This window comes from Eretmochelys imbricata, chromosome 2, assembly GCF_965152235.1.
Source record: "Eretmochelys imbricata isolate rEreImb1 chromosome 2, rEreImb1.hap1, whole genome shotgun sequence".
Taxonomy (NCBI): domain Eukaryota; kingdom Metazoa; phylum Chordata; order Testudines; family Cheloniidae; genus Eretmochelys; species Eretmochelys imbricata.
The window spans coordinates 122,412,589-122,438,480 of NC_135573.1; the positions used below are offsets into that span (position 1 = coordinate 122,412,589).

General features: G+C 41.9%; 1 protein-coding gene across 1 annotated transcript in view; it reads left to right on the forward strand.

Annotated features, from left to right (window-relative positions):
- Positions 1–24,449, forward strand: part of RNF152 (ring finger protein 152) — a 57,693-nt gene extending 33,244 nt beyond the window's left edge. The window contains exon 3 of the mRNA XM_077809147.1: positions 23,220–24,449. Within this exon, the coding sequence (XP_077665273.1) occupies positions 23,393–24,004 (612 nt within the window). The 5' untranslated portion in view covers positions 23,220–23,392 and the 3' untranslated portion in view covers positions 24,005–24,449. The remainder of the gene's footprint in view (positions 1–23,219) is intronic.
- Positions 24,450–25,892: the final 1,443 nt, after the last annotated feature.

The window sequence follows — 25,892 nt, forward strand, 5'->3', positions numbered from 1 at the left end:
TCTTTTGAAAGTGTTGTGCAGGTTCCCTTTGAGGATGAGGACTGATAGGTCAGCTATAGAGTGGTGGCTTTGTGAAAAGTTTCAGAGTAACAGCCGTGTTAGTCTGTATTCGCAAAAAGAAAAGGAGTACTTGTGGCACCTTAGAGACTAACCAATTTATTTGAGCATGAGCTTTCGTGAGCTACAGCTCACTTCATCGGATGCATACCGTGGAAACTGCAGCAGACTTTATATACACACAGAGAATATGAAACAATACCTCCTCCCACCCCACTGTCCTGCTGGTAATAGCTTATCTAAAGTGTTCATCAAGTTGGGCCATTTCCAGCACAAATCCAGGTTTTCTCACCCTCCACCCCCCCCCACAAATTCACTCTCCTGCTGGTGATAGCCCATCCAAAGTGACAACTCTCTACACAATGTGCATGATAATCAAGGTGGGCCATTTCCTGCACAAATCCAGGTTCTCTCACCCCCTCACCCCCCTCCCAAAAAACACACACACAAACTCACTATCCTGCTGGTAATAGCTCATCCAAAGTGACCACTCTCCCTACAATGTGCATGATAATCAAGGTGGGCCATTTCCAGCACAAATCCAGGTTTTCTCACCCCCCCACCCCAATACACACACAAACTCACTCTCCTGCTGGTAATAGCTCATCCAAACTGACCACTCTCCAAGTTTAAATCCAAGTTAAACCAGAACATCTGGGGGGGGGGTAGGGAAAAACAAGGGGAAATAGGCTACCTTGCATAATGACTTAGCCACTCCCAGTCTCTATTTGGCCCAACTTGATGATCACTTTAGATAAGCTATTACCAGCAGGACAGTGGGGTGGGAGGAGGTATTGTTTCATATTCTCTGTGTATATATAAAGTCTGCTGCAGTTTCCACGGTATGCATCCGATGAAGTGAGCTGTAGCTCACGAAAGCTCATGCTCAAATAAATTGGTTAGTCTCTAAGGTGCCACAAGTACTCCTTTTCTTTTTGTGAAAAGTGTTCACCCACAGGTGATAGGGTATTTTTGTCTTTTATCATTTTCCTGTGTGAGTTCATTCAAGAATTAAGTGATTGACTGGTTTCACCCACATAGTTGTTATTGGGCATTTAGTGCACTGGATGAGGTGCACCACATGTAGGACCCATAAATCTTGAAAGGTGTTTTGTGTGTTTGGGGGTGGGGTGGGGCATTGATTATTGTAGCAGTGGAGATATGTCTGCAGGTTTTGTATCTGTTGTTCTGTCAGGATCTGGTGCTGCTTTGAGTTGATGTGTCCTGGTCTTTGGGGAGCTTGTTTCTGATGATGAGCTTGGAGAGGTTGAGGAGTTGTTTGAAGACCAGAAGTGGGGTTTCAGGATTGTAGTATTTTGATATCCTGGGACCTACATGTCTGCAACTACACTGCATAGAACCAAGGATATAAGACAGACTCCAAAGGAGCTGATGCTCTTCCATAGGTACGGAGTACAGAGAAAACACCATCCTTTTATTCTCTTCTTTCAATTTCCCAGTGTTTTCTCTCTGTCTTTTAGATTATAAACTCTTTGAAGCTGGCACTCTCTTTATCTTTGTGACTTCTATAGAAACAATAAATAATACTAGTTCAGAGAGCATTTTAAATTGATCAGACATACAATATAGACCATTCTGGGAAGATTTAGAGATGCTCCAAGAATCCAGTGGTAGCCATTTTTGGAAAGTTGAGTGGAAGAAGTGTGTTGGGAGGTGGGATTTGAAGGAGAGGAAGGTGATCTGATACACAGGAAGAGGGACATTTGCCTCCAAATGTCATATATAACAGACTGATAATATCAAAGGTGGCTAATGAATCCAGGGCTAGATTACAAAGTAAGGGCCAGAGTTTGCCACACTCCTTCCATGCAATAGTATCTTATTCCATGAGTACTCCCACTGATTTCAATGGAAAAAAATACTAAGCATAAGGGAGACTACTCATGCTATAAAATGCTACCTTCAGGCAAAATCTGGCCCTGAGTCCCACCCTGAAAACCGTTACTCCAGGAAAATGATGCTGATGATGTCAGTGGAACCTTTGGCTGGGTAGGGACTGCTGACACCAACAAATCATTTCAGAACTGAGCCTTAACTGTCTCCAGTGAATTTAAAAAAATCTGTTTCTTATTTAAAGGAACACAGTCAAAACTGGTAGACCTCAAGTTTGGTATGATTTAATTACTTCCCTCCACCTACCTATTTCCAAAGTCTGTGTAGATATGTAAGTCATATAAATAAATTGTAAAATTATTTTTCTACATAAAATAAAGTAATTTTGACAGCATTGTAATACTCATGAACTAGCTGAGTAACGTGCAGGGGATGCTGGAGGAAAAGGATTTTGATAAGGGAATGTGAGTTTCAAGAGGATTTTATGCCAGTGATTAAAAATGGCTTAGAAAAAATAAGGAAAGTTCCCTATTTCCCTCCTAAAATCTCTTAATCTAAACTCTTGTCATCTCTCTTCTCATTCAATCCATGGTTCAATGTACTGACTTCAGAAGCTCTACAGGTTGAAGAAGGAACATTAGTCAGTGGGGTAAATTTATCCAGAATCTGTCCTGACAGTGCAAATTCCACTGAGGGAGAGTTGCAGCAATGCAAAATATCCTCTGACAAGTGACTCGCAGCTGGCACAGCCCTGAACATGGATCGTGCTGACTGGTGAAGGGTGGTTGAGGATTTGCTAAATCTTTGTATCCCTCTCTAGGAGCCTTTGTTGGTATACATCATAGGGATTAAAGTTGCCCCTAACTAGCATAAATCTTCAGAAAGGCAGTGTTTCAATATTTGGTGAGTGTCTTAAAGCTCCAGGTCCTGGAGCTGTGTGAGGATCTCAGCTTTCACTTAAAACAAACACAAGTTTCTAACCCTAATGGTTACAGAGAAAAGCTTGAAAACATGCACCCAAATGCTCAAAAACCAGAAGGTAGATTTAAAAAGGATTAAAAACTGTTTATTAATTTTTAAGGTCCTGTGGTTTTTGTAACCAGCCTCATGATATTTTGAGTGCCTGCGTCTGGTTCTACTCTCTTCTAGGAGGCAGGGAGGGTCTGGCCCTATGCCTGAGTAAAAATGTTATCCCCTTATGCTATGTAGATTTAGAACAAGAACAAAACGTAAAAGGAAAAGTACCAGCCAATCTACCAAGGCAACAGGGATCTACAACTTTGTCCTGTAATAAGGTGATAAAACTTTCTTTTTCAAATAAAATTGAGATGGTGAGGATGCAATACTCTAGAAGGTACAATTTTTAAATAAGAAAATAGCTGTGACGTGAAGCTTTAAATTTGCTTCCTTAACCTTATTTTGCTTGTTTCTTTTGTGTAATTTAAACAAGGCACAATACCATTTTTCTATCAACAAATCCATGTACATGTCAATGACCTTTTTCATATACTGCAGGGGGTTTTGTGGTGAGAAATAGGGGTAGGAAAAAAATTATGGATGGACTTTTAAAACAGGGCTTCAAACAGGCCTTTGGTTTTGCCCAGATATATGTGGTTAGAAATGGTATCATTTAGACTTCTAACTATCTGTTTTGAGGACACACTTTTTTAAATGCAAGCCCAAAATTGCATATTCCAAATCTGAATATCAGGCTCAAAGAGAATATACTTTGCTGAAATGATCAGCTTGAAGAAGGAAACTTTTGGCCTGTTAGCATTCCTTCATTCCTCCCACTAAAATAAATATTGTCTCCCCTATGGTTTAATGTGAAGGAAGTGCTTGCAAGAAAAGTGAATCCCTTTATTTATCTGTATAACCACTGCAGTGCCCACAGTGGCAGTGCATTTCCCACATGCTGCCTTGTTAATGTGCCTCAGGGTGAAAAGCAGTTTGATCTCCACACCTATTCAATCCACTTCCTCTCTGCTAATACAGCCAATTAGTGCCATTTGTGATGGATACCCATTCACAAGGAACTGTTTCCTGAGGTAGAAAGAACCTTTCTTTACTTACAGAACCCAAGTTGGGCTGGTGGGAGTAGTCATTAGAAACGCCACCTTGTAGCCTGGGAGTAATTGGGAGATAGTAAACATGGAATCTCAACACTGCAATTTTTAGAGTCACTTTAGACATGGGGACCATGCTTCTATCCAATAAAAAGAGAACATATTGTCTACGTGGTATTGTATTGCAGCACTGGAGACTCCAGAAGCCAAGGACTCAAGATACATCACGGCATTTTGTTTGGGAAGCTGACCTCTTGCAGCCTGGTACATTATTCTCATTTCCCCTTTATGTTTATGCCTATATATAGGATGCAGAATAGGGACTGACGTAGAGCATTGACTTGGATTGACGTCTTAATCATAAAAGATGACTATGTATGAAATAGATGGGGAAACAGGTTGTGAGTGAACATTTCCCAAATGCTGGGATGCAACTCTAAAGTATCCCTCTAAGGCAATCAGGAGTTTCAGGATGTCACTTACATCTTATCTTGTTCTATAGATTTTCAAGAGTCCTACCAGCTGCGGTCTGGCATATCAAGAGAAGTTGCTCATTAGAGAAGGAAATTTGTTCCATAGGAGTGTGCTTTGGGGATTGAAAGGAGATGTCTCTAAACTAGTTTCATGGCAGGTGGGTGGCATGTCATGAAAAGAACACACACATCAAGCAACACAGATGATCCATGGGGAAAAAGAGATCAGAACAAGACCTTAAAGCAGTAACTTCATAACCTGGAAATATTTATGTCTCATGATGATCACCAGCCAGTTAGTTTCTTGCATTTTTCCAGCATGAAGATGGATGTGGATTATAATTACATTTCTTATTACTTGCTTTACTGCATGTGAATATTTTTTTTTTTGCACAAATCTGCATCAGGCTAGTTGATAGGAAGCCAGAGTAAGCAAGAACGGCATTCCATTGCTGTTTCTTTGTTTGTGGACTTAAGCTAGACTCTAAAATCATATATTGCAGCAAACATATTTGTACACAACACAAACATTGGGCTGGATGGGGACTTTAATGTGTTTTACTCTTTCAGTGCACAATGCTGAAGACATATTAAAATGGACAAATGTGATTTTCATTGCTTGGTTATGAAAAAGCTTTAGCATTATAGATGCAAAAAATGTCATAACAAGCAATGAAAACCACATTTGTCTGTTTGGTAGTTCTTCAACATTGTCCGCTGTCAGAGTAAAATCCTCGTCAGCATTGTTCTTGTCCTTAGTTCAGTTTACACCCAAAGGTGATTTTAAACTTTAAAGTTTTGTCTCGACTTATGATCTGGAGTCAATTTGGATGGGGGAAAAGCGTTGGTGATCTACTCAACTGTAATGGAGGGAAAGGGCAATTAACTCTTTACAGAACGGTTCTTGCCAGTTTATATTTCAGCTGAAGTATCACAAGACCTAGGTGTGTATAAAATGCAGTTCCATCAAATTGCATGAGCTTTAATGCTTTATATCACAAATTTCCCCCAGCAGTGGATGGAATGATAAGACCATGTCTTTCTCCCGTGGGAAAAATTCATCACCTCGCTAAATGTTAACTACTGCGTATGACATCTGAACAAAATAATTGATTCTTGAATCTCATGGTTTTAATCTTGTTTTCTAAGTGAGTAGCACAACTAGGGCTATGTCTGCACTACAGACCTTACAGCAGCACAGCTGTGCTGTGCTGCTGTAAGGTCTCCCGTGTAGCCTCTTTTATGCCGGTGGGGGAGAGCTTTCCCACTGGTATAATTAAATCACCCCCAATAAACAGCGGTAGCTATGTTGGCAGGAGAGTGTCTCCCACCGATATAGCGCTGTTTACACCGGCGCTTTTGTCACACCCCCGACCAACAAAAGTTTTGCCGACAAAAGTGCTAGTGTAGACAAAGTCTAGGTTCACAGGCACCGACTTTCTATTGTGCTGGGGGGTGCTCGACCCCCGGCTCTGCCCCAGACCCCCATCCCCACTCCCAGTCCCACTCCACCCCTTCCCTCAAGGCTACACCCCTGCCCTGCCCGCTCCCCACCTCTTCCCACCCTGTTTCTTCCACCCCTCCCCTGAACGCACCACGTCCATGCTCCTCCCCTCTGCCTCCAGCCTCCTGCATGCTGCGAAACAGCTGATTGCGGCAGGTGGGAGGCATGGGGAGGGAGAGTGAAGCCCTGATTGGCAGGGCCCACCAGTGGGTAGGAGCCGCTGGGATGAGGGGGATTTGTTGGAGAGGGGGATTTGCTGATAGCGGGGGCTGCTCAGCACCCACCATTTTTTCCCTGTGGGTGCTCTAGCCCCAGAGCACCCACAGAGTCGGCGCCTATGCCTAGGTTTATATGTTAGGTATTTTTAAAGTTCATGTGTTTTTTAAAAGCTCCCATGTCGGCAAACCTGAGAGATTAGGTTGGGAGGTTTTGAATGGTGAAAAAATAAGAAGCTGTTGTCATGGTTGGATTGAGAGTAATAAAGAATGAGGGTGAAGCAGAGCCTTCTGAATTGGGTTTTTTTCCCCTTTCAGCTGTCAAACTTACCATGTAAAGACTGCCACTGACAGCCAGGTTTTAATTGGAAGGATTGTCAGCTTGATTGAATCTGCTATTGGAAGCATGCCTGTGGGGGGTTCAGTGGAAGATGGTAATCTTTATCAGGAGTTTGACGAGCTGTCTCCAGAGAGACATCGGAACCATACAGGCAAGGAAAGTGGTGTATGTGTGTGCGGTATTATTAAAGATCAAGTGGGAAGGGAAATTGACTGACTTCTTCTTCTTCTTAAGCAGGAAAGAAAATAACATTCTTTGGGCTACATCTTGCTCGGCACTTGGTTTGGGGGAAATATAGGAGACTGGTGGGTGGAAGAGATTGTAGGAAGCACTGACTTTCCAAGCATAAGCAGCCGGTCAGGCTCTCTACCTACCTTTCAAAGGAGTGGTGGGGTGGACCCTGCCTAGTATGCTGCCCCCAAGCCAATCAGAGCATGACTAGCTGGCTAGCACTTTGGCTGCGGTTAACATCATATGCCAGCTGTGGGCACCCCTTGCTCCTTTGAAAAGGAAAAGTACAATGCACCTAGCAGTGGGAATGCAGTGGAGCCATCCTACCCTTCGTTGGCCTGATGACGTGATAGAAAGAAGCATGACTGGTACTGATTGGCTTTCTGCTTCCAATGTGGTGCCTGGTTAGGGCTGATGTAAAGACATGAGAGCAAACCATTTGCAGTGCCGAACAAGAAGTGTTAATGGTCCTGCAAAACCCCAGAACAATGGTACTTATTCCTGAGTCTCATCAATTGGCATTTTATTAGCTGTTTACATCTATACAGACATGTTATTTATAGATCCTCATTCCCCCCCACCCCTCATAACTATTCCTCCACAGGACAAGAAATCACCCTTTAAAATCACAGATCAGAGTAATAGTTGTCATAATGATCAATATAGATTATTATTTTTTATTTGTATCACAGTATCAGTTAGGATCCCCAGTCACAAACTAGAACCTAATTTTGCTAGATGCTGTACAAACACAGAACATAAAGATGGTCCCTGGCCACCAAAGCTTGCTACTGAAGGAATATATAGATCATGGATCAGTAATAGAAATAGCTGAAATATGGCACATTTTCCCCCACAAGACCCTATTTTTTCCCATCAAAATTCAATATATTTTTTGTGTTGACAATTTGAAATTCAAACTAGTTTGGCCAGCTCAGTAGCTAGTTTAAAACCAGGTTGAATCTTTCACAGAAAGTTCGTACTTGATTTTTTATTTCTTCTGAAGTTCAAAAAGTTGACAAAAAATTTCATAGCAAAAAATAAAACTCTGAAAATTTCAATCAATTAACAATAAAGCTGGCTAATAATCGATATGGCCTGGGAACCTGTCTGACTAGAACGCAGTTAAATTCACTACGGAACTCTAATTCTGTACCAGAAATATTTCAGCTGGGTCAGGCAGATGTTGTGGCTGTGGGGAGGAATGGTGTCTGTAACTTCATTCTACCTGGCTGAACTTCTGTCTGTAAGCCAGGAGCTTAGCTAGTGTAAAATCAGTGTAGATAGAGCCTTTTACTTCAGAGGTGCTACATGAATTTATACCACCTAAGCTCCCTGCACTACTGGAAGGCACTCAGATACTACGGTGATGAGTGCAGTATAAGAACCTATATAGACTACAATGGGATCTGGCCACGTGTTTGTTTGTTAGGCACCCATCACCTTAGTTTCTAAATAACTACTGGTAGGATTTGTGCAGGATTTCACCCTTTATAATTGTTAATTATAATTGTAATACTGGTTGGATATGACAGTTGCTTTGCCATGTAGTAAGAAGATTTCCACAGACACTAAGGCACTGGCAAGTCAAAGCTACTCGGGTTTTCATTTTTAGATAACCTTTTCTCTCCCCTCCTGCTCCAATCTATATAACTGTTATGAGTTAGTTGCAGACATCACCAGTAAATTATATGGTTGATTACTTCTTTTACTAGGCAACCTATAAAGAAGATTTTAAAAGGTATGGGTTTTTTTTTTCCTTTTTGCTCTTTCATGATGTATAAAGATTCCCCTTTGCCCCTGTACCCTAAAAAGGGTACAAAATGGAGGGTTTTTGTTCTCCACAGCTCACCTTTAAGATTAGTTTACCCAGCCAGGCTGAAAAGTCACTTTAATCTTACGACTTGGCTGTGGTAACTGTTAGATCTCAGCATTGTCTGTTAAGCCATAAACACTTTGTGCTGCAGTTAATCATATTGTGCTACAAGGACAACACTTTGTTGTATATGCTCCATGGGCATGTGTGTGGACACATTCTGGCTATTTCACACTACAGCCTACGTCAGTAAAACCTATGTTGCTCAGGGGTATGAATATTTCACCCCCCTCAGAGACATAAGTTACACTGACATAAGTGCTCATGTGCACAGCTACTGTGTTGGCAGGAGAGCTCTCTCCTGTCAACAGAGAGCGTCTTCACCAGATGTGCTGCAGTGGCTCAGCTCTATTGGTACAGCTGCAGCACTGTATGTATAGACGCCCTCTGTCTCTTCCTCTTTTGTTGTGTTAGTACTCCCAGGACTCCCCTGCATTGACTGCATCACTTATTAGCATAAGAGTGAAAATGTGTTGACCCAGTTCTTTAACGCAATAGTATGGATTTATTAGGAGCAGCTTTCAGCTTCAGATCACGAATAGTGGCTGAGTTCCTACACTCCCACACGTGTTTGCAAAGCCTGCTTGAAGGGCCTTCAACTTTTAAATGCTATTTAAAGCAAGGATCATTTTCTGTATATAATGCTTTGATTATGGGTAAAAAAAAAAGGCCTCACCCTTATTGCTCCAGACAGGCGTATGCTACAATCCAAGTTTAGGCACCAAATGCGAGCCTGGGCTTTACCTGTAACTGTTAAAGGCACACGAACCAGTTCGAGGACAGAGATCACTCTTTACTTCTTAAGACTACTTCAGTTGACTTCATGAACTAACCCTTTCTCACTTGTGATGCTGGAATTTTGTGCCCTCTCTAGTTGGATCTCATATCTCTGGGACCCGACAGATCTAAGGAAAACAATAGCAAGTTTACATCAGGTGAAAGTTGTACCAGATAAACTGATGGGGATGATTCCAACACAGACGCTCCTAAGAGAAGGGTCTCCTGTTCTTTGCAAACTACTCTCGTCTCAGACCTGACAAACTCATCACACCAAACACATCTTACAGGATATTTCTCCATAGAGAGTAACATATAACGTATCTACAGAAAGCTCATAACTTGCTGAGATTCCTAATCATTGTGCGATGAATGTATGGATACTATTTGAGGAATAATGTATTTGTATATGACAGGTTTCAGAGTAGCAGCCGTGTTAGTCTGTATTCGTAAAAAGAAAAGGAGGACTTGTGGCACCTTATAGCTTATGCTCAAATAAATTGGTTAGTCTCTAAGGTGCCACAAGTCCTCCTTTTCTTTTTATGAAGATATATGAAGGTATATATGAAAGTATGAAGGTATATATGAAGGTATATATGAAAGTATGCTTTATGGACTGGGAATAAAAATTAATCACTGGGGGATAATAATGTGTCTTGGTGATGGCACATTCAGGCAGGAAGGATTTGTCATCCCACCCTGTTTAGCTAGTGATGCAAATCAAGGCTCAATTGTTTAGCCTTGCACAATGCTCAGTGTATACTTAAAATGCGACAGAGGTGCAGCTGTAGTGCTTCAGTGTAGACACTATCTATGCTGGCAGGAGGGGTTCTTTCACTGGTGTAGGTGCTCAGCCTCCCGAAGAGGCAGTAGCTATGTTGACAGAAGAATTCTTCCACTGACCTAGGTGCTGTCTACACCAGGGGTTAGGTTGGTATAGCTATGTCTCTCCTAGGAGTGTGGATTTTTCACACATCCTCCCCACCCCCCCAGAGATGTAGCTATACCAATGTAAGTTCCTAGTGTAGACCAGCCCTTAGACTTTCAATGAAAAATCACCAGAGGCAACTGCTAACAATCAACACCACTTGCAAGTAAAAAAGGAACATTACAAAACAGAGGATCACTCTGAATATGACTAGGGAAAAAAGACTCTATCACACAGAGGAGGGAGAGATCTTCTGGATCCATTCACAAACCCTTGTAGAGTAGCGGTGTTTTCATGAATGTTTGGATCCTTGTTCTTGTGAAACCAGCCAACTCTTCAACAGATGAAGCGTTTTTGGGGGGGAGGGAGGAACCTACTTTGTTAGTTAGGAAAGGCAGCTATTAATAAGTATAGACCCAGGTGTGTGTGTTATGATTTTGTTTTATATTGTAACCATTTGTTTCCACCACTTTCTCTCATTTCTAGTTAAATCTTTACCCTTTCTTAAAATAAATCAAAAGTAAGTTTGTTTAGCTAAGTGCTCACAAGTGCTGTGTGGTTTCCAGGAGTGGTAGTTTAAAGTAAAATTGGTAAATTGGGGCACATTGGATCTTTGGGGGTAAAGGATCTGTTTTTGCTACGTTTTCTAAATCCATTACTTCCTTTGCTATACTATTCAGGCTAGCCAAGAACCCAGTCCTGTGCTGGTAAATTGCCAATCTGTCATCACTGCAGGATTAGGCCCCAAAACAAGAGGTAAGGGAATTAGTTTGTTTTAGGATTCCTGCAGCAATCAGGCATAATACAGCCTTTTCTCAATATTTTCACTCATGCCATGTCCCTCTCACAAACAGTATAAATCCAGTGAAGTTGGGTAAATATAGCCAAATTAAATATATCAGACCAGGAGATTTTGAAAGCAGCCAAGCATTGATTGCATCTGATTGAAAGAAATACAGTGAGCATCATCTGTTCTGAACTTTGAAACTCTCTGTAGAGAATGAGATACGACTTGGAGAACATTGGCAGTTCTGATAAATGCCTTGCAGCTAAAGCATCTGTGGGCTAAAGCAAATGAATGAATGTTGGAATCGAATACAGTATCGAGGAAGCCGTGCAACAGTAGGTTTACAGTGATGCCTACAGGGATTGTTTATCTTAGTGCTCCTTAGAATTTGAACTTCAGAATGCCTGGCTTTCTTCAAGCATGATTGTCAGAGCTTGCAGCTCTGAGCTTAGCCTTCAGGTATCTAATTTATCTTTCTCTTTCCTGACAGTGGAATGGTGATACTATGCACATGGCAGGCTTGTTTCCAACAGTCTTTAGCCTTTAGTCATGGCCACAAACAGGAGAGTGCTATATTGCATACTTGCGAGATGCCTTTCTCCACATGTGACACCACTTCAGTTGCAGATCAGTGGAGATGCTTGGAGCTAGAGGTCCCCCCCCATCTGTTTGGGCCAGATCCAAAGCCCACTGAAGTCAATGGAAGTCTTTCAGTCGACTTTGGATCAAACTGTGTTGGGATTTTCTGGGAGGGCCTCTCAGCTTTGGCATTCATTCCCCTCTCTTTGCTCTGAAATGGCTAAACTGTCGGGCACGATGCAAAGTCCACCCTATTAGCTCCAGCTTTTTTCGGGAAGGTGCAGTTGCCTTGGGGTGCGTGTTTTCAGAGGGGCACAGGTCTGTGGGAGAGAGTGGAATATTGGAAGAGGCCCTGGCAGTTTTTCACCTTCCTCTGTAGCATGGGGCACGGGTCACTTGCTGGAGGATTCTCTGCTCCATGAAGTCTTTAAACCACGATTTGAGGACTTCAATAGCTCAGACATAGGTGAGAGGTTTTTCGCAGGAGTGGGTGGGTGAGATTCTGTGGCCTGTGTTGTGCAGGAGGTTGGACTAGATGATCATAATCATCCCTTCTGACCTTAGTATCTATTAATCTATCTCTTCTGTGATTACTGGGTATTACTGTTGTACTAATTGATCATGCTTCTGGGCCCCAGCTCAGCAGGGTGCTTACACAGGTGCCTAACTTTGAGCAACTTTGTGAGTTGTCCCACAAATTTCACTAGGATTAGTTGCATGCTTAAAGGTAGGCATGTGCTTAAGGATCTGGCTGAATTGGGACCTTATAGAATGTCAATAGCCAGGGTAGGCACCTTTTGGTTGTAAAACGTGAAATAAATTCGTATATGTGGTATATACCACGAGAGCTTTTAAAAGGGGTTTTATTGGGGGAGAGATGGTTTTAGAAATCTGGATAATGGATCACTCAGAAATTGGAGATAGTAAATACTTATTCAGCAAGGGCTTGCGCCATCTCTCATTGAAATCCAGGGAAAGATTCTTATTGATTTCAGCAGGAGTTGGACTGAACCCTAAATTAGAAAGTGAGCAGAGTATTAATAATATCAAGTGCCAAAAGTTGTTACCAGGCAATTGCTGTCCAGCGGGAAACAAGTTTGCTGATCTCAGTCCAATTTGCAGAAAGCTAGTTTGTACATCACAAGAGCCACCACCGCAGTTGGTATTAGCTGGCAATATTAGTAGAGGTGTTAGGGGCTGAAAAGGCGTGGAGAGTGAAGTACTAACTCACTGCCCGGGCTTGTCTGCACTAGAAAATTAGACCATGTTAGAGTACAAGCTTAAGGATTCATGTTAGTTAACTATATACGGGGCTCTACCAAATTCATGGCCATGAAAAACTCGTCACGGACTGTGAAATCTGGTCTCCTCCTGTGAAATCTGGTCTTTTGTGTGCTTTTACCCTACACTATACAGATTTCATGGGGAGACCAGTGTTTCTCAAACTGGGGGTCCTGACCCAAAAGGGAGTTGCAGGGGCGGTCGCACGGTTATTTTTTTGGGGGGGGTCACAGTATTGCCACCCTCACTTCTGTGCTGCCACTTTCAGAGCTGGGTGGCCAGAGGGCGGCAGCTCTTGGCTAGGCACCCAGCTCTGAAGGTAGCGCCCAGCCAGCAGCAGCGGAGAAGTAAGGGAGGCAATGCCAATACCATGCCACCCTTACTTCTGTGCTGCCACTTTCAGAGCTGGGAGGCCGGGGAGTGGCGCCCACTTAATGAGGGCCCAGCTCTGCAGGCAGCAGCACAGAAGTAAGGGTGGCCATACCACACCAGGCCATCTTTACTTCTGCACTGCTGATGTCGGTGGTTCTACCTTCAGAGCTGGGCTCCCGGCCAGCAGCCGCCGCTCTCCAGCTGCCCTGCTCTGAAGGCAGCACCGCCGCCTGCAGTAGCACAGAAGTAAGGGTAGCAGCACCGCAACTCCCATATAATAATCTTGCAACACCCCCCCACCCAACTACTTTTTTGGTCAGGATCCCTACAGTTACAACACCCTGAAATTTCAGATTTAAATAGCTGAAATCATGAAATTTATGATTTTTAAAATCCTATGATTTGAAATTGATCAAAATGGACCCTGAATTTCGTAGGGCCCTAACTATATATAATTTTCTTTTAAAGACAAACTCCTAGAGGGTTATAGCTCATGCTACATGTGTTCTCTGGGTAAAAAGAGGACTTTGATCTCTTGGGCTCTCAATACAGTTCACAAGCACTAAATTCACACAAAAGCAGAAGAAAAAGGGGGGAAAAATACATTAAAAAGAAAAACTCCTACTGATAAATGATTTCATTTAGTTATGATCTAAAGAGAGAGAATTCTTTTAACTATCATCATGAAATCTATAACTCAGTATGCTCTTATCATGGTCCTATCTAATGTGTTTATCAGCTGGGTAGGGAAAAATGTATTTCTTTTGTGCCCCTAGTCCTATTGCTTCATTTCCTATCAGTTGAAGAAAACAAATACACCAGAATAACGGCATGAACCAATCACTTCCTCAGGAAATCATGCTTTGTGTGAGTGAAAGCAAGTGTAATAGTCTAAGTGACAGGAAAACAGGGTAGAACTGCCACAATTAAAACTCTCATTTGAAAAGCATTGTTTCCTTAGGTACCTGTGAAATTGTACCTAAGGGGCTGAAGGTGATGGCTAGTGGCGTTCTGTTATTTTCTTTGTTGGGCCTGTCCTGTAGTAGGTGACTTCTCCATCACCTTCAGCCCCCAACTAAAACCTCTCCAATGCATCATTAAGGATCTACAACCTATCTTAAAGGATGACCCATCACTCTCACAGATCTTGGGAGACAGGCCAGTCCTTGCTTACAGACAGCCCCCCAACTTGAAGCAAATACTCACCAGCAACCACACACCACACAACAGAACCACTAACCCAGGAACCTATCCTTGCAACAAAGCCCGTTGCCAACTGTGCCCACATATCTATTCAGGGGACACCATCATAGGACCTAATCACATCAGCCACACTATCAGAGGCTCATTCACCTGCACATCTACCAATGTGATATATGCCATCATGTGCCAGCAATGCCCCTCTGCCATGTATACTGGTCAAACTGGACCGTCTCTACGTAAAAGAATAAATGGACACAAATCAGACGTCAAGAATGATAACATTCAAAAACCAGTTGGAGAACACTTCAATCTCTCTGGTCACTCGATTACAGACCTAAAAGTGGCAATACTTCAACAAAAAAACTTCAAAAACAGACTCCAACGAGAAACGGCTGAATTGGAATTAATTTGCAAACTGGATACAATTAACTTAGGCTTGAATAGAGACTGGGAGTGGATGGGTCATTACACAAAGTAAAACTATTCCCCCATGTTTATCCCCAAATCATCCCCGCCCCGCAACCGCTCACTGTTCCTCAGACATTCTTGTCAACTGCTGGAAATGGCCCACCGTGATTATCACTACAAAAGGTTTTTTCCCCCCCGCTCTCCTGCTGGTCATAGCTCACATTAAGTGATCACTCTGGTTACAGTGTGTATGGTAACACCCATTGTTTCATGTTCTCTGAGTATATAAATCTCACCGCTGTATTTTCCACTGAATGCATCCGATGAAGTGAGCTGTAGCTCACGAAAGCTTTTGCTCAAATAAATTTGTTAGTCTCTAAGGTGCCACAAGTCCTCCTTTTCTTTTTACGTTAGCGTTGAATCCCTTCTTTGCTCCATTGTTTGGGCTTATTTGCAGGTAGGATTTGACCTAGTTTTAGTATAAGTCATTCAATAACCCCAGAGCTGGAGAATTCTCTTATGTATTAGACTGACTGTCTTATACATTAATTCAAGCTGATTCCAGCTCAACCACCCACTGACCTATATTGGTGAGGTACATGTGTGTCATAGATTTATTTTAAATTAGAGCTCTCCCTTTTAGATTTATTGGGGCATGGACTGTTATTTGTAAGTAAAATACCAAAATGTGTTTGTGTGTGTGTGTGTGTGTGTGTGAGGGAGAGAGAGAGAGAGAGAGAGAGAGAGAGCGCATTTAATTAAGTTTCTCTTCTGGTATCAGAAAGACTCCATCAATGTCAGACAAAGCACAGAGCTCTAATGGGAGAGGGAACTGTCATCTAACTAATAAGGTTCTCTAAAGCACAGGTGAGAGAGGCTGCTTTATTTGTGGGTATCTCTTTTTCTTGTTCTGAAACAATAGAGAGCCTTGCAGTAAACAGCCTTTGCGCTTTCAGTGCTACAGCCTTCTAGTGGTGTACATGAAAAGCTCCTTGAAGAAGATATTGCATTGGAATCAAAAGCTGTAACTTAGAGCACAAAATAACCAAATCCTACAGTCCTTATTCAGACAAATCTCCGACTGCAGGACTGTGGCAGTATATTTGGAACAGCTTCCAAATATTTCTTATTGGTCACCTACTCCTGATGTCTTGACCAAAATTACTTCTGATGGTTGTGGAATAAATTCACACCCTTCCACTCCCAATCATTCCTATTAAAATTAACCAGAATTATCAAGTGAATTTCTGATTCTGTGGGAGAGATGATTTTCTTCTCTCCTGTGTTTTTAGAGTGATTAGGACATAATTAAGATACGACAACAAAGGACGGAGAATGATAACAAAACCGTATGGGTTTACTTGGAGCTGGCTGAAAAATTCAATATCCGTCCTGAGCGAAACTGCAAGGATTTGAGATTTTGTTTCGTTTTGAATTGGAACAGAACCTCAGACCTTGGAATTTTGCACACAAGGAAATATTCCAGTTTGCAACACACTGGTGCCACTGCTACCTGTCCCAGGTTTCCGTCTGCCCGTGCTGCTCCTGAGGGGGAAGGAAGCCCTAAGTCTGATGGTGGGAAGGGCTGTTGAGGAGCCTGGGAACCCAAGCTGACAAGGAGCTGGGAGCCTGGGAATTGGGGCTCCCCAGCAGTTCACCAGGCTGCTGAGAAGTTTAGTGAGTGAACTGGCAGGAAACCTGCCTGTTTTCTGTTGGAATTTCCTCAGAATCTGCATGCTCTCGTGGAATGTTTTGATTTGGATACACTGGCATTTTCTGACAATATTTGGTCTGACAATTTCCATCCAGCAATAATTGTGGTGTTTTGACTCCATTTGCATAAGCATATCAATGTTTTGGTGAACAGGAATGTAACAGGTGTCTAGTACTGTTGCTGTTAGAATAGTATTGCTTACTCTCAGTGATGACTAACCAAAATGAACTCTTGGAACCAGGGAATGTGAACATTTTGAGAGTTTCTCTAGGCTTGCAGATAAAAGGAAGGAGGAAAAAGGTCAGTGAGGGCAAATAGAAAAAATTGCATCATAGAATATCAGGGTTGGCAGGGACCTCAGGAGGTCATCTAGTCCAACCCCCTGCTCAAAGCAGGACCAATCCCCAATTTTTGCCCCAGATCCCTAAATGGCCCCCCTCAAGGATTGAACTCACAACCCTGGGTTTAGCAGGCCAATGCTCAAACCACTGAGCTATACTGACTGCAGCTGTAAACATTGGAGTTTGTTTTTGTCTCATTTTTTCTCCACAAGGAAAACTTCTAGGCCCAGACCTTGGGCTATGTCTGAGCTACACTTTCAAGCTACCCTCAGGCCCCTGGCCCGGTTACTGGCAAAGTAGAGCAACTTCAGAGAGCTTTACACTGGCTAGGATAGACGTTCCACCATGCCCCCTTTCTCCTGGCCATGCCTACCGTTCAGCTTCTTCTCCAGTCACCTCATGCAGGGGGAAATTTTTTGCATATTTGCCAAAATTTCTTCAGCACCAATCATCTGGAGCAAAAGCCAGGATGTAGCTAGCCCTTAGAAATGTCCAGTCTCATGTACTACAGTTTCAGTGGGCTTGGTTTTCCAGTACCTTCCACCTAATGAAGTCATATACACTTGTGGAAATTGGGCCAGATCCTCAACTTGTTTAAATTGTCATAGCTCAGTAGAAGTCAATAGAGCTATGACAATTAAACAGCCAAGAATCTGGCCTATTGAGTGTAAAATGACACCAAATAAGAATAGCACATTTTGCGTCCTCTTTATACTCACTCTACAAAAGAGTGAATAACTATGCAGAGAGGGAGGATCTCGGGTGTGGACTTGAGTGATCTGGAGGGAGCAACCCTGGGAGTAGCCGCGTCTAGGGACAAGGTATGATGAACTTTATTGTCTCATTGTTAATTTATTTGCTCATAAAACCAAACCACAGGATTCTGTATCATGTGTGAACTGTGTTTCAGGGCAGGTTTTGTAAAGTACCAGCTCACAGGCTCACCCTGACTTCAAAGTCAATGGGAAAGCTCATGCGTGCACTGGAAGCAGTGGAAAATGCCCGCTGTGCTATATGGATTCCCTTTCAGCTGGGGACTCCCCCATGCTCAGGGAATCTTGTGGTTGGGAAAATCCATCTGCTTCCTGCTTATTTGTGCTTCCAGACTGCAACTCAGAATCTGGCCCCAAAGATTCTATTTGTAACTTTGCCATCTCTGTCTGAGACATGGTTCATGAGTTGAAGGGTGGTGGTGTGGGGAAGGCATTGGACTCAGACTCAAGAAATCCAGGTTGCATTTGTTACTCCTGAGGGTTTACTATGTGACCTTGAGCAAACTGCTTCTTTTCTTTGTGCCTCCATTCCCTGGGTGTTGAAGGGGATAATACTCACTAACAAAGGTGCTGGGAGGAATAAATTCATTAATGTTTGTGATGCTCTCAGTTACTTAGTTACATAAATAAGATCTGAGGAAATCAGATAGTAAACACCGGGCATGCACAACAACAGCAATGCTATAATATAACATTATTTGAAACATGCACAAATGTGAAAACATTGCCAAACTTTTTAATATATAATTTTTCCGTCTTTTCTAAATTGAAGAGACTCCAACAGACACTTCCTTTCATATCTGAGGGCAGATGATTCTAGCAATTAGTTCCCCTGTTGAGAAAAGGCTGTTCCCCCATATCTGCTTTCTAGCCTTAGGGCACCTGAAATTAATGGAACTCTCTTCATCATAAATCATACATACTCTGTAATGCTTTCAAGGAATGCTTAATGTGTTTGGGGAGTTTACATAATGAACCTTCCTTCATAAAGGTGAACTGCTACAATATGCTCCCTTGCTAAAAGTTTGATATTAACCTTGGTGTATGGTATATATGTGCATGCATAAATTTGTCCAAAGTTTGAAGCTGTCAGTGGCATATCCATGCCCATAAATCAACCTTTGAAATGTGTTGTTATATTTAATCTTCTGCATATTGTATTTCATTCTACAAGTATTTTTTTTTAATTTATTTTTCACAGGTTTTAAAGTTAATATAATTTAGAACTTTGACTAAGCTATGAACTGTGCATGAAAATAATTCTTAATTGTAGGCCTGAGCCAAAATCCATTGAAAAAATTAATGGAAAACTCTCCTTGACTTCAGTGGCCCAATTTCATTGATATCATGCTTACATGACAGGATTATTATGTTAACAGGCAAATAAATACTATTGTATTCTCTACTGATTGACCAAATCTCATTGCAGACACGAGACTTTTTAATCTCTTTATTTTTTTGCAGTGAGCCCAAAGATCCACCTGATCCTGTTGCTGGGGTCAGTTCTGGGCCAGTCTAACTATGGTTCTTGCAGATCTTTCACTGCAGTAAGCCTCATTTTGTTCTGATCTGCCATTCCTGTTCAATGTTCTCTTATCAAGTTCCTCCAGATATACTGCACTAGCTGCAACATACACCTTATGAATTTTACCTCTATCTTGTGCAATACCATCATCCCACACTGCAACTGGCTGCAAAAAGAACAGGAAATGCCAGTCCCTCCTTATTGCTTGTCTGGAAACAGGAAGTTGGTGCCTTATCATTTCTAACTTCCTGTTGACCCAAGGAACGATGGAGACCAGCCTAGGTCTCTGACATCGCACTAGCTGAGCAGATGTCAAGCCTGGCAAACTGCAATTATTTATTGTAGCATCTTCAGAGCTCTTCCTCTTCCATTGCTCTCTAATCACACATCCTTGCTCAAATCTTAAAAACTGTTACCTATTCCAGATATCAGCCTGAATTCTTGGGGTGTGTTTGTGTGTGGGGGGACATTCTGTCACGTTCTCAGCCGTCCATTCTTCCATTTCACTTTGATCTCTCATTGCAGGATTCATCTGCTTTACATATTCCTCTCTGGTTCTCATCTGCTTCTGCACCTTTCTGACACTTCTGTTTTGGTGCTTGTGGATTTTTTACCCCATTAGTTTTTATTAATATTACTAGTTGTCTCTCAGCCCTGCAGAGCTTGCTGTCAGATCTGCACCATTCAGGGTTATTAATCATAATTCCAGTTGCTTCTGTCTGTATGTCTGATTTCATTGTCATGTTCCCCTCTCCTTCAGAGCCCTATGGATACTCTGACAGTCTTTACTGGCTCTTCTCTGTCAGCAACTTTTTCTTGGCTGTCACTTGATAATCGGAGCAACTAATGATAAAACAACATTTTTGACTGCTGCTGACGTCAGCAATGCCCTCATATGAGACCTGACTGGCTCCACAGGCTGTGCAAACCCCTGCTCTGGGAAGAGTCCAGCCTGACTAAACCTTTGGACCAGCTGTTCATGTTGAACAACTCAGCACCTTTTGTCTGATTTAGGAAGCATGGAGATAGATGGTAATCCCATGCCAAAGAAGCTCTCAGTTGGAACACTTAACTGTTGACACATTCATTAAACTGAAATGGTACATAAGTTTTGTAAGATCTCATGTGATTTACCTTCCGTCCTCACCAACACACAGTGAGCCAAATGTGTGGTAGCTGTTTCCCTGTTTAATTCTGACTACAGGTGATGACTTACTTTTTAAAATTGAGCTGTGGCAGAAGGAATGAGTGTTGTGGGGCTTCAGTATATTTTGAGGTAAAATTACTCAGTGTGCTGCCATTATGTCAAATGTTGCACCTCCAAAATGATGTCAGGAGCTCTACTTCAGTAGAGGCCAATGGGTTAGATGACAGAGGCTAATATTTAACCCATTCTTAGATGTTCCTAAGCAATCTTCTCCTGGAATTAGACTAACTGCATGTTCCAGCTAGTCTGTCAAAATAAATCTGTGATCACATTTTGAGGCCTTTGGGGAAAGGAAGTGAGACAAATTCAGATTTGAAATAAGGTACAGTTATTTAACAGTGAGGGTAATTAACCATTGGAGCATCTTACTGAGGGATGTGGTGGATTCTCTATCACTGGCAATTTTAAAATCAAGAGTGGATGTTTTTCTAAAAGACATGCTCTCGTTCAAATAGGAATTAATTCAGGGAAGTCCGAGGGCCTGTATTTTATAGTAAGTTACATGCTCACAGTGGTCCCTTCTGGGATTAAATCTATGAAAAACATAATGTCCCCACCCCATGCCTCACAATCCCTGCAAAATCATAGGCAAACAAAACAAAAACCCCATGGAACAATAGTGAAGGAAATAAATGATCTTTAATGTACTGAACTAAGAAATAGGTGGAAACATCAAAGAATCATCTTGAAAAGTACATAGAACTAGTACAATTATTAATGCTGGAAAACAGTATTAATAAATATTAGTTCTTTAATATGTTAATATAGTGCATTACTATATCACTGTACACAACTTAATGGCTTTTTGCCATCCTTGGGTCATATTCTGCTTACAGTCTTGAGCTCAATTTCAATTGATGTTATTGGGCTAAATTTTCAAAGGAAAGAACTCCAGCTCAGCCCACAAAGTATTCTTGTAGCTATACAAAGAATTAATGTTACTGAAAAGCAGGTAGTTCCCTTTTATTTGCACACAAATATGCACTTCTCAGTTGCGATGCTTTCTTGGGGTGCCCAGGAGTGAGAGTTATCTTGTTATCCTCCTGCCTCAATGAGAGGAAGATTTGCTTGTGCTTAACTGGATGTCCACTCCCTGACACCACCAGTTTGTTAGCAACCCAAACAATGTCCTGAGGGCTCTTTCATCTCTTGCTTTGCCTTGCAAGGTTAATAGGAGGTGCACCCCAATCCTCTTTGAAGTGTTCTCTTGTAAAGTCCAGCCCCTGTCACAGGACACTCACAGAAATTACCACCTAAGATGTCCCCAGAGAAACAGTGCACACACCAGCTTGTTTGATTCAACTGAATGAATATCAGCTCCAATATAACATCACAGCACTGAGGTGTGTTTACAGTGAAAACAATCATAAGTTTATTTTCAAAGGCTAAGACTTAAGAGGAGTGAATGATGGAAACACAAATGATTACATATAAAACAAAAGTATAACATGTTTCTTAGAGCCTAAACTTAACTATATCAGGCTAAAACCTTTGTCTAAAGTAGTTTATCTCACCTAAAGCAATTCCCCAGCTTCTTCAGACAACCTGGCTGGGATCCTCCATTTCATGCATGCAGAAAGTGCTGTACTTTTTGCTTCTTCAGTGAAGGATAACAAAATGTCTTTCCCCCTCCCCCGCTCCTTATATACTCCAAAATTCATTGTGTTGCTCGCAGAGTCAGGATGATCCCCTATGGTTCATTCCCTGGTGTGCTGGCTCCATGTTGTATGCAAAATGGGGCTCTCACTGTGTTGGCTTACAATGCGTAATCTACTAAGGGAGATACATCTCTTTGTCTGGCAAAAACCTGTTTGCCTAGCCAGCCTGGGACACAGTCTCTAAAACATATTTTCAGTACATACACACACAACTCCTTAAGTATAATCTGTAAGTGCATCTCACAATGATTATGAGTATCAGTATGACATAAGCGCTTATTAGAAACCCCACTTGACCCTTTTTCGGTAAGTGCAATGAAAGCAATGTGTTAGGTGTAGTGAGTTTGTCAGGCCTGTCAAGAGTTACTGTTACAGAACAGTGATCCCTTTGTCAGTTGGCATTGAGGGGTTTTTAGGGTCACATCAGTGAAATTAGTTGTTTGCTCATTCATGCATATGTTTTACTGGCATAATTTAGGTGCCTAGAAAAACTTATTCTTTTTAAGCATTTGCATTTCTTATCTCATGTACAGACTTAGTCGTGGATGGAAAAGCTAAAAATTCTTAAGGGTTTAAAAGCTTAAATGGAAATGATTATTAAGGTGCAGAAATGTTTAGAATTGGGAAATTCTAAAAATCTGGTTTCAGAGTAACAGCCGTGTTAGTCTGTATTCGCAAAAAGAAAAGGAGTACTTGTGGCACCTTAGAGACTAACCAATTTATTTGAGCATGAGCTTTCTTGAGCTACAGCTCACTTATGTGTTAAGTGAAAGGTGGGCTAAGGGGCAGGGTTTCAGACTCTAGCCTCCATTTTTGCGGGCATAAACTGTCGTTGCAAAATTGTGTTGGTGGTTACATGTAGCTACAAAAATGGAAGCCCAATAAAGACTGACCTGAAAATTTGGATCTAAAAAAGGACACTAGTTATTAATCATCTTAAGAGATGCAGATTCTATTCTCCTGCATTTTAAAATCTGTTGTTGTTTTTCTCTGCATTTTGTTTGGTCTTCCCAATTAACCTGGTTCATTTGAATTTTCTGTTTTGCTCAGATACCAAAAGATTAAAGTCAGATGCTCATCTACAAACTGCCTAACCATCGTCCTTCACTGGTGAGATAAAAGGAAGAAGTCGCAGGAAGAGAGGAACTACACCAGGCTTCAGATTTTGGACTATACAGCAAGACTCTGTAAGATACTTGGGTGTTTTCTCCATTAGTGCTACAATGGAGACACTGTCCCAGGACTCTCTGCTGGAATGTCAGATTTGTTTCAATTATTACAGCCCCAGACGGAGGCCCAAGTTGCTGGACTGTAAGCATACCTGCTGTTCTGTTTGCCTTCAGCAGATGAGAACAAGCCAGAAGGACCTGAGATGTCCCTGGTGCCGAGGTATCACTAAACTGCCACCGGGATTTTCTGTATCCCAGCTGCCTGATGACCCAGAGGTGATTGCTGTGATTGCAATTCCCCATACTTCAGAGCACACTCCAGTGTTCATCAAACTTCCTAGCAATGGGTGCTACATGTTGCCCTTGCCCATCTCCAAGGAGAGAGCGCTGTTGCCAGGAGACATTGGCTGTCGCCTCCTGCCAGGTAGTCAGCAAAAGTCAGTCACTGTGATGACAATCCCAGCTGAGCAGCAGCCCCTGCAAGGAGGGATCCCGCAGGAAGTCGGAGAGGAGGAGCAAGACAGGAGGGGCATTGTGAAAAGCTCCACCTGGTCAGGTGTTTGCACTGTGATCTTGGTGGCGTGTGTCTTGGTTTTTCTCCTTGGTATTGTCCTCCACAATATGTCTTGCATTTCCAAGCGTTTCACTGTGATTTCCTGCGGCTGAAAAGGGTCTGCTCCCAGAATACTCCGATGGGATAATTTAGGGATTGGGAAGGTGGTGGTGATGACAGGCTTGACTGAGATGATGCACTGCAACATTGACCAATTACTACAGAACGCTTGACACTAGACAGCTGTTTGACAGTCCGAAGGCAATCCTAAAAGGCGAAATGTGAGACCTCTCAGCAGAGTACAGAGAAAATCGTAATGAGCATCTGATGGTAACAGCATTGAGGAAGACTGCATGCGTCACCCTCCTCATTGATCAAATGGACTGTAACTTCTAATGATTTTTATCATGTTATGAGACTAAAGACATCTATTTAGCTGGTTATACTGTAAAAGTATATGATACGATCACTTTGTCTTTAAATGCAGTAGATTAAAATCAAAATGCTATATGTATAAGTAGAATTGAACATGAGAATCAGTGTAAGACTCAGTAAAGATATTCCAGTGCCAGTCCATACATATTCTTTTTAATGGGGGTTGAAGGGGAACTGTATAAAAGAAAATATCATTTAGTTGGTAAGGCTTTTTATATATTTTAAATTGCACATTAATTAAAATAAGTTTGAAAGTTGCATAATAGTTTTTAAAAGGAAACATTTTACAAGCGATTGTATTTCATATGTGATGTGTGTTTTGTCATATACTTTCATTTTGTTTCCACCTGTAGTGAAGTGTCCTTTCCAAGTGTTTTGCTAAAGCAAGATCCAAGCAGAGGAGCAGGAAAGTGAAGAAGTAGGGCTACCTAAAAGTGCAGACAAAATTTTGCTGTGTAAGCCCTGTCATGAAGTATGGCTTTGAAGTGTAAACAGTGGACATGCTGTTTCACCTCTGGTCTGTCAGGCGGGCTTCTCAAGGCTCTGGCCTGCCTGGGGATTAGTGAAGGGATGGGTCATAGAAGTGCTGGACATTGTTTCTGCAAGGACTGGATAGCAAATTATTTTTTAGAATTTGGGACCAGCCTCGCCTCCATGTTCAGTCATAGTTGTAGCTGTGTCATTATTGACAGTAACTCTATGGATGCCTAGATGACTGAACAGAAATCGAGGTCTCATTGTGCCAAGCATTGTACAAATATCTAGCAAGAGACAGCTCTCATCAGAAAGGGTTCATGTTCTAGATAGATAGGAGAGACCAATGATGGAAAACAGGTTGAGAGGGGAAAGGGACTTGCCCAAGGTCACAGATGAGGTCAGTGGCAGAGCTGGGAACAGAACCCAGGCCACTTGACCATGCTGCCTCTCCTAACCCCCTGGAGTCAGACTGGTGTAAAACCTGTGTGAGATCATAATCAGGCCCTGTGCCTCCTTTCAGTAGTATAAACCTTGATTCCTCTTAGGGCCAAATGTGAAACTACCAAGAGAAAATGATATATTTTTTACTGCATGTTGATATTACAAAGCCCATGTGACTGCAGTTCATTGCTCATAAAGGGCCAGATTAGGATACTTATGCTAACACCTCAGTTAATAAGAAGGTTCATCACCTTTTGTGGGGCTTCTTGTGGAGTAAGGTATTCAGCATGAGTAAGGGTATCAGAATCTGGCTGAAAGTCTGGATTTGTTTGATTTTTTTTTTTTAAGGGTCAGAGTGGGACTTGTGGCAGAAAAAAACTATTGGTTTGCCTGATTTGTATTGTTAGTATGAAGAATGGACAATTACACAGGTGTAAGCACAGTGAACAATGATCTCTAATCTATTACTAATATGCTTTCTAATAGTTAATTTGAGATAGTTCAATCCCATGTAATAACACTGGAGAACTGAGTTAGGCACATGAAAGAAGTCCGTGGTGTTGCACCAGTGCAACTGAGGAAAAATTGGCTCATTATGAACACCATTCTCGTTCGAAAATACAATACAGAGCACATATCTTCCTTTGT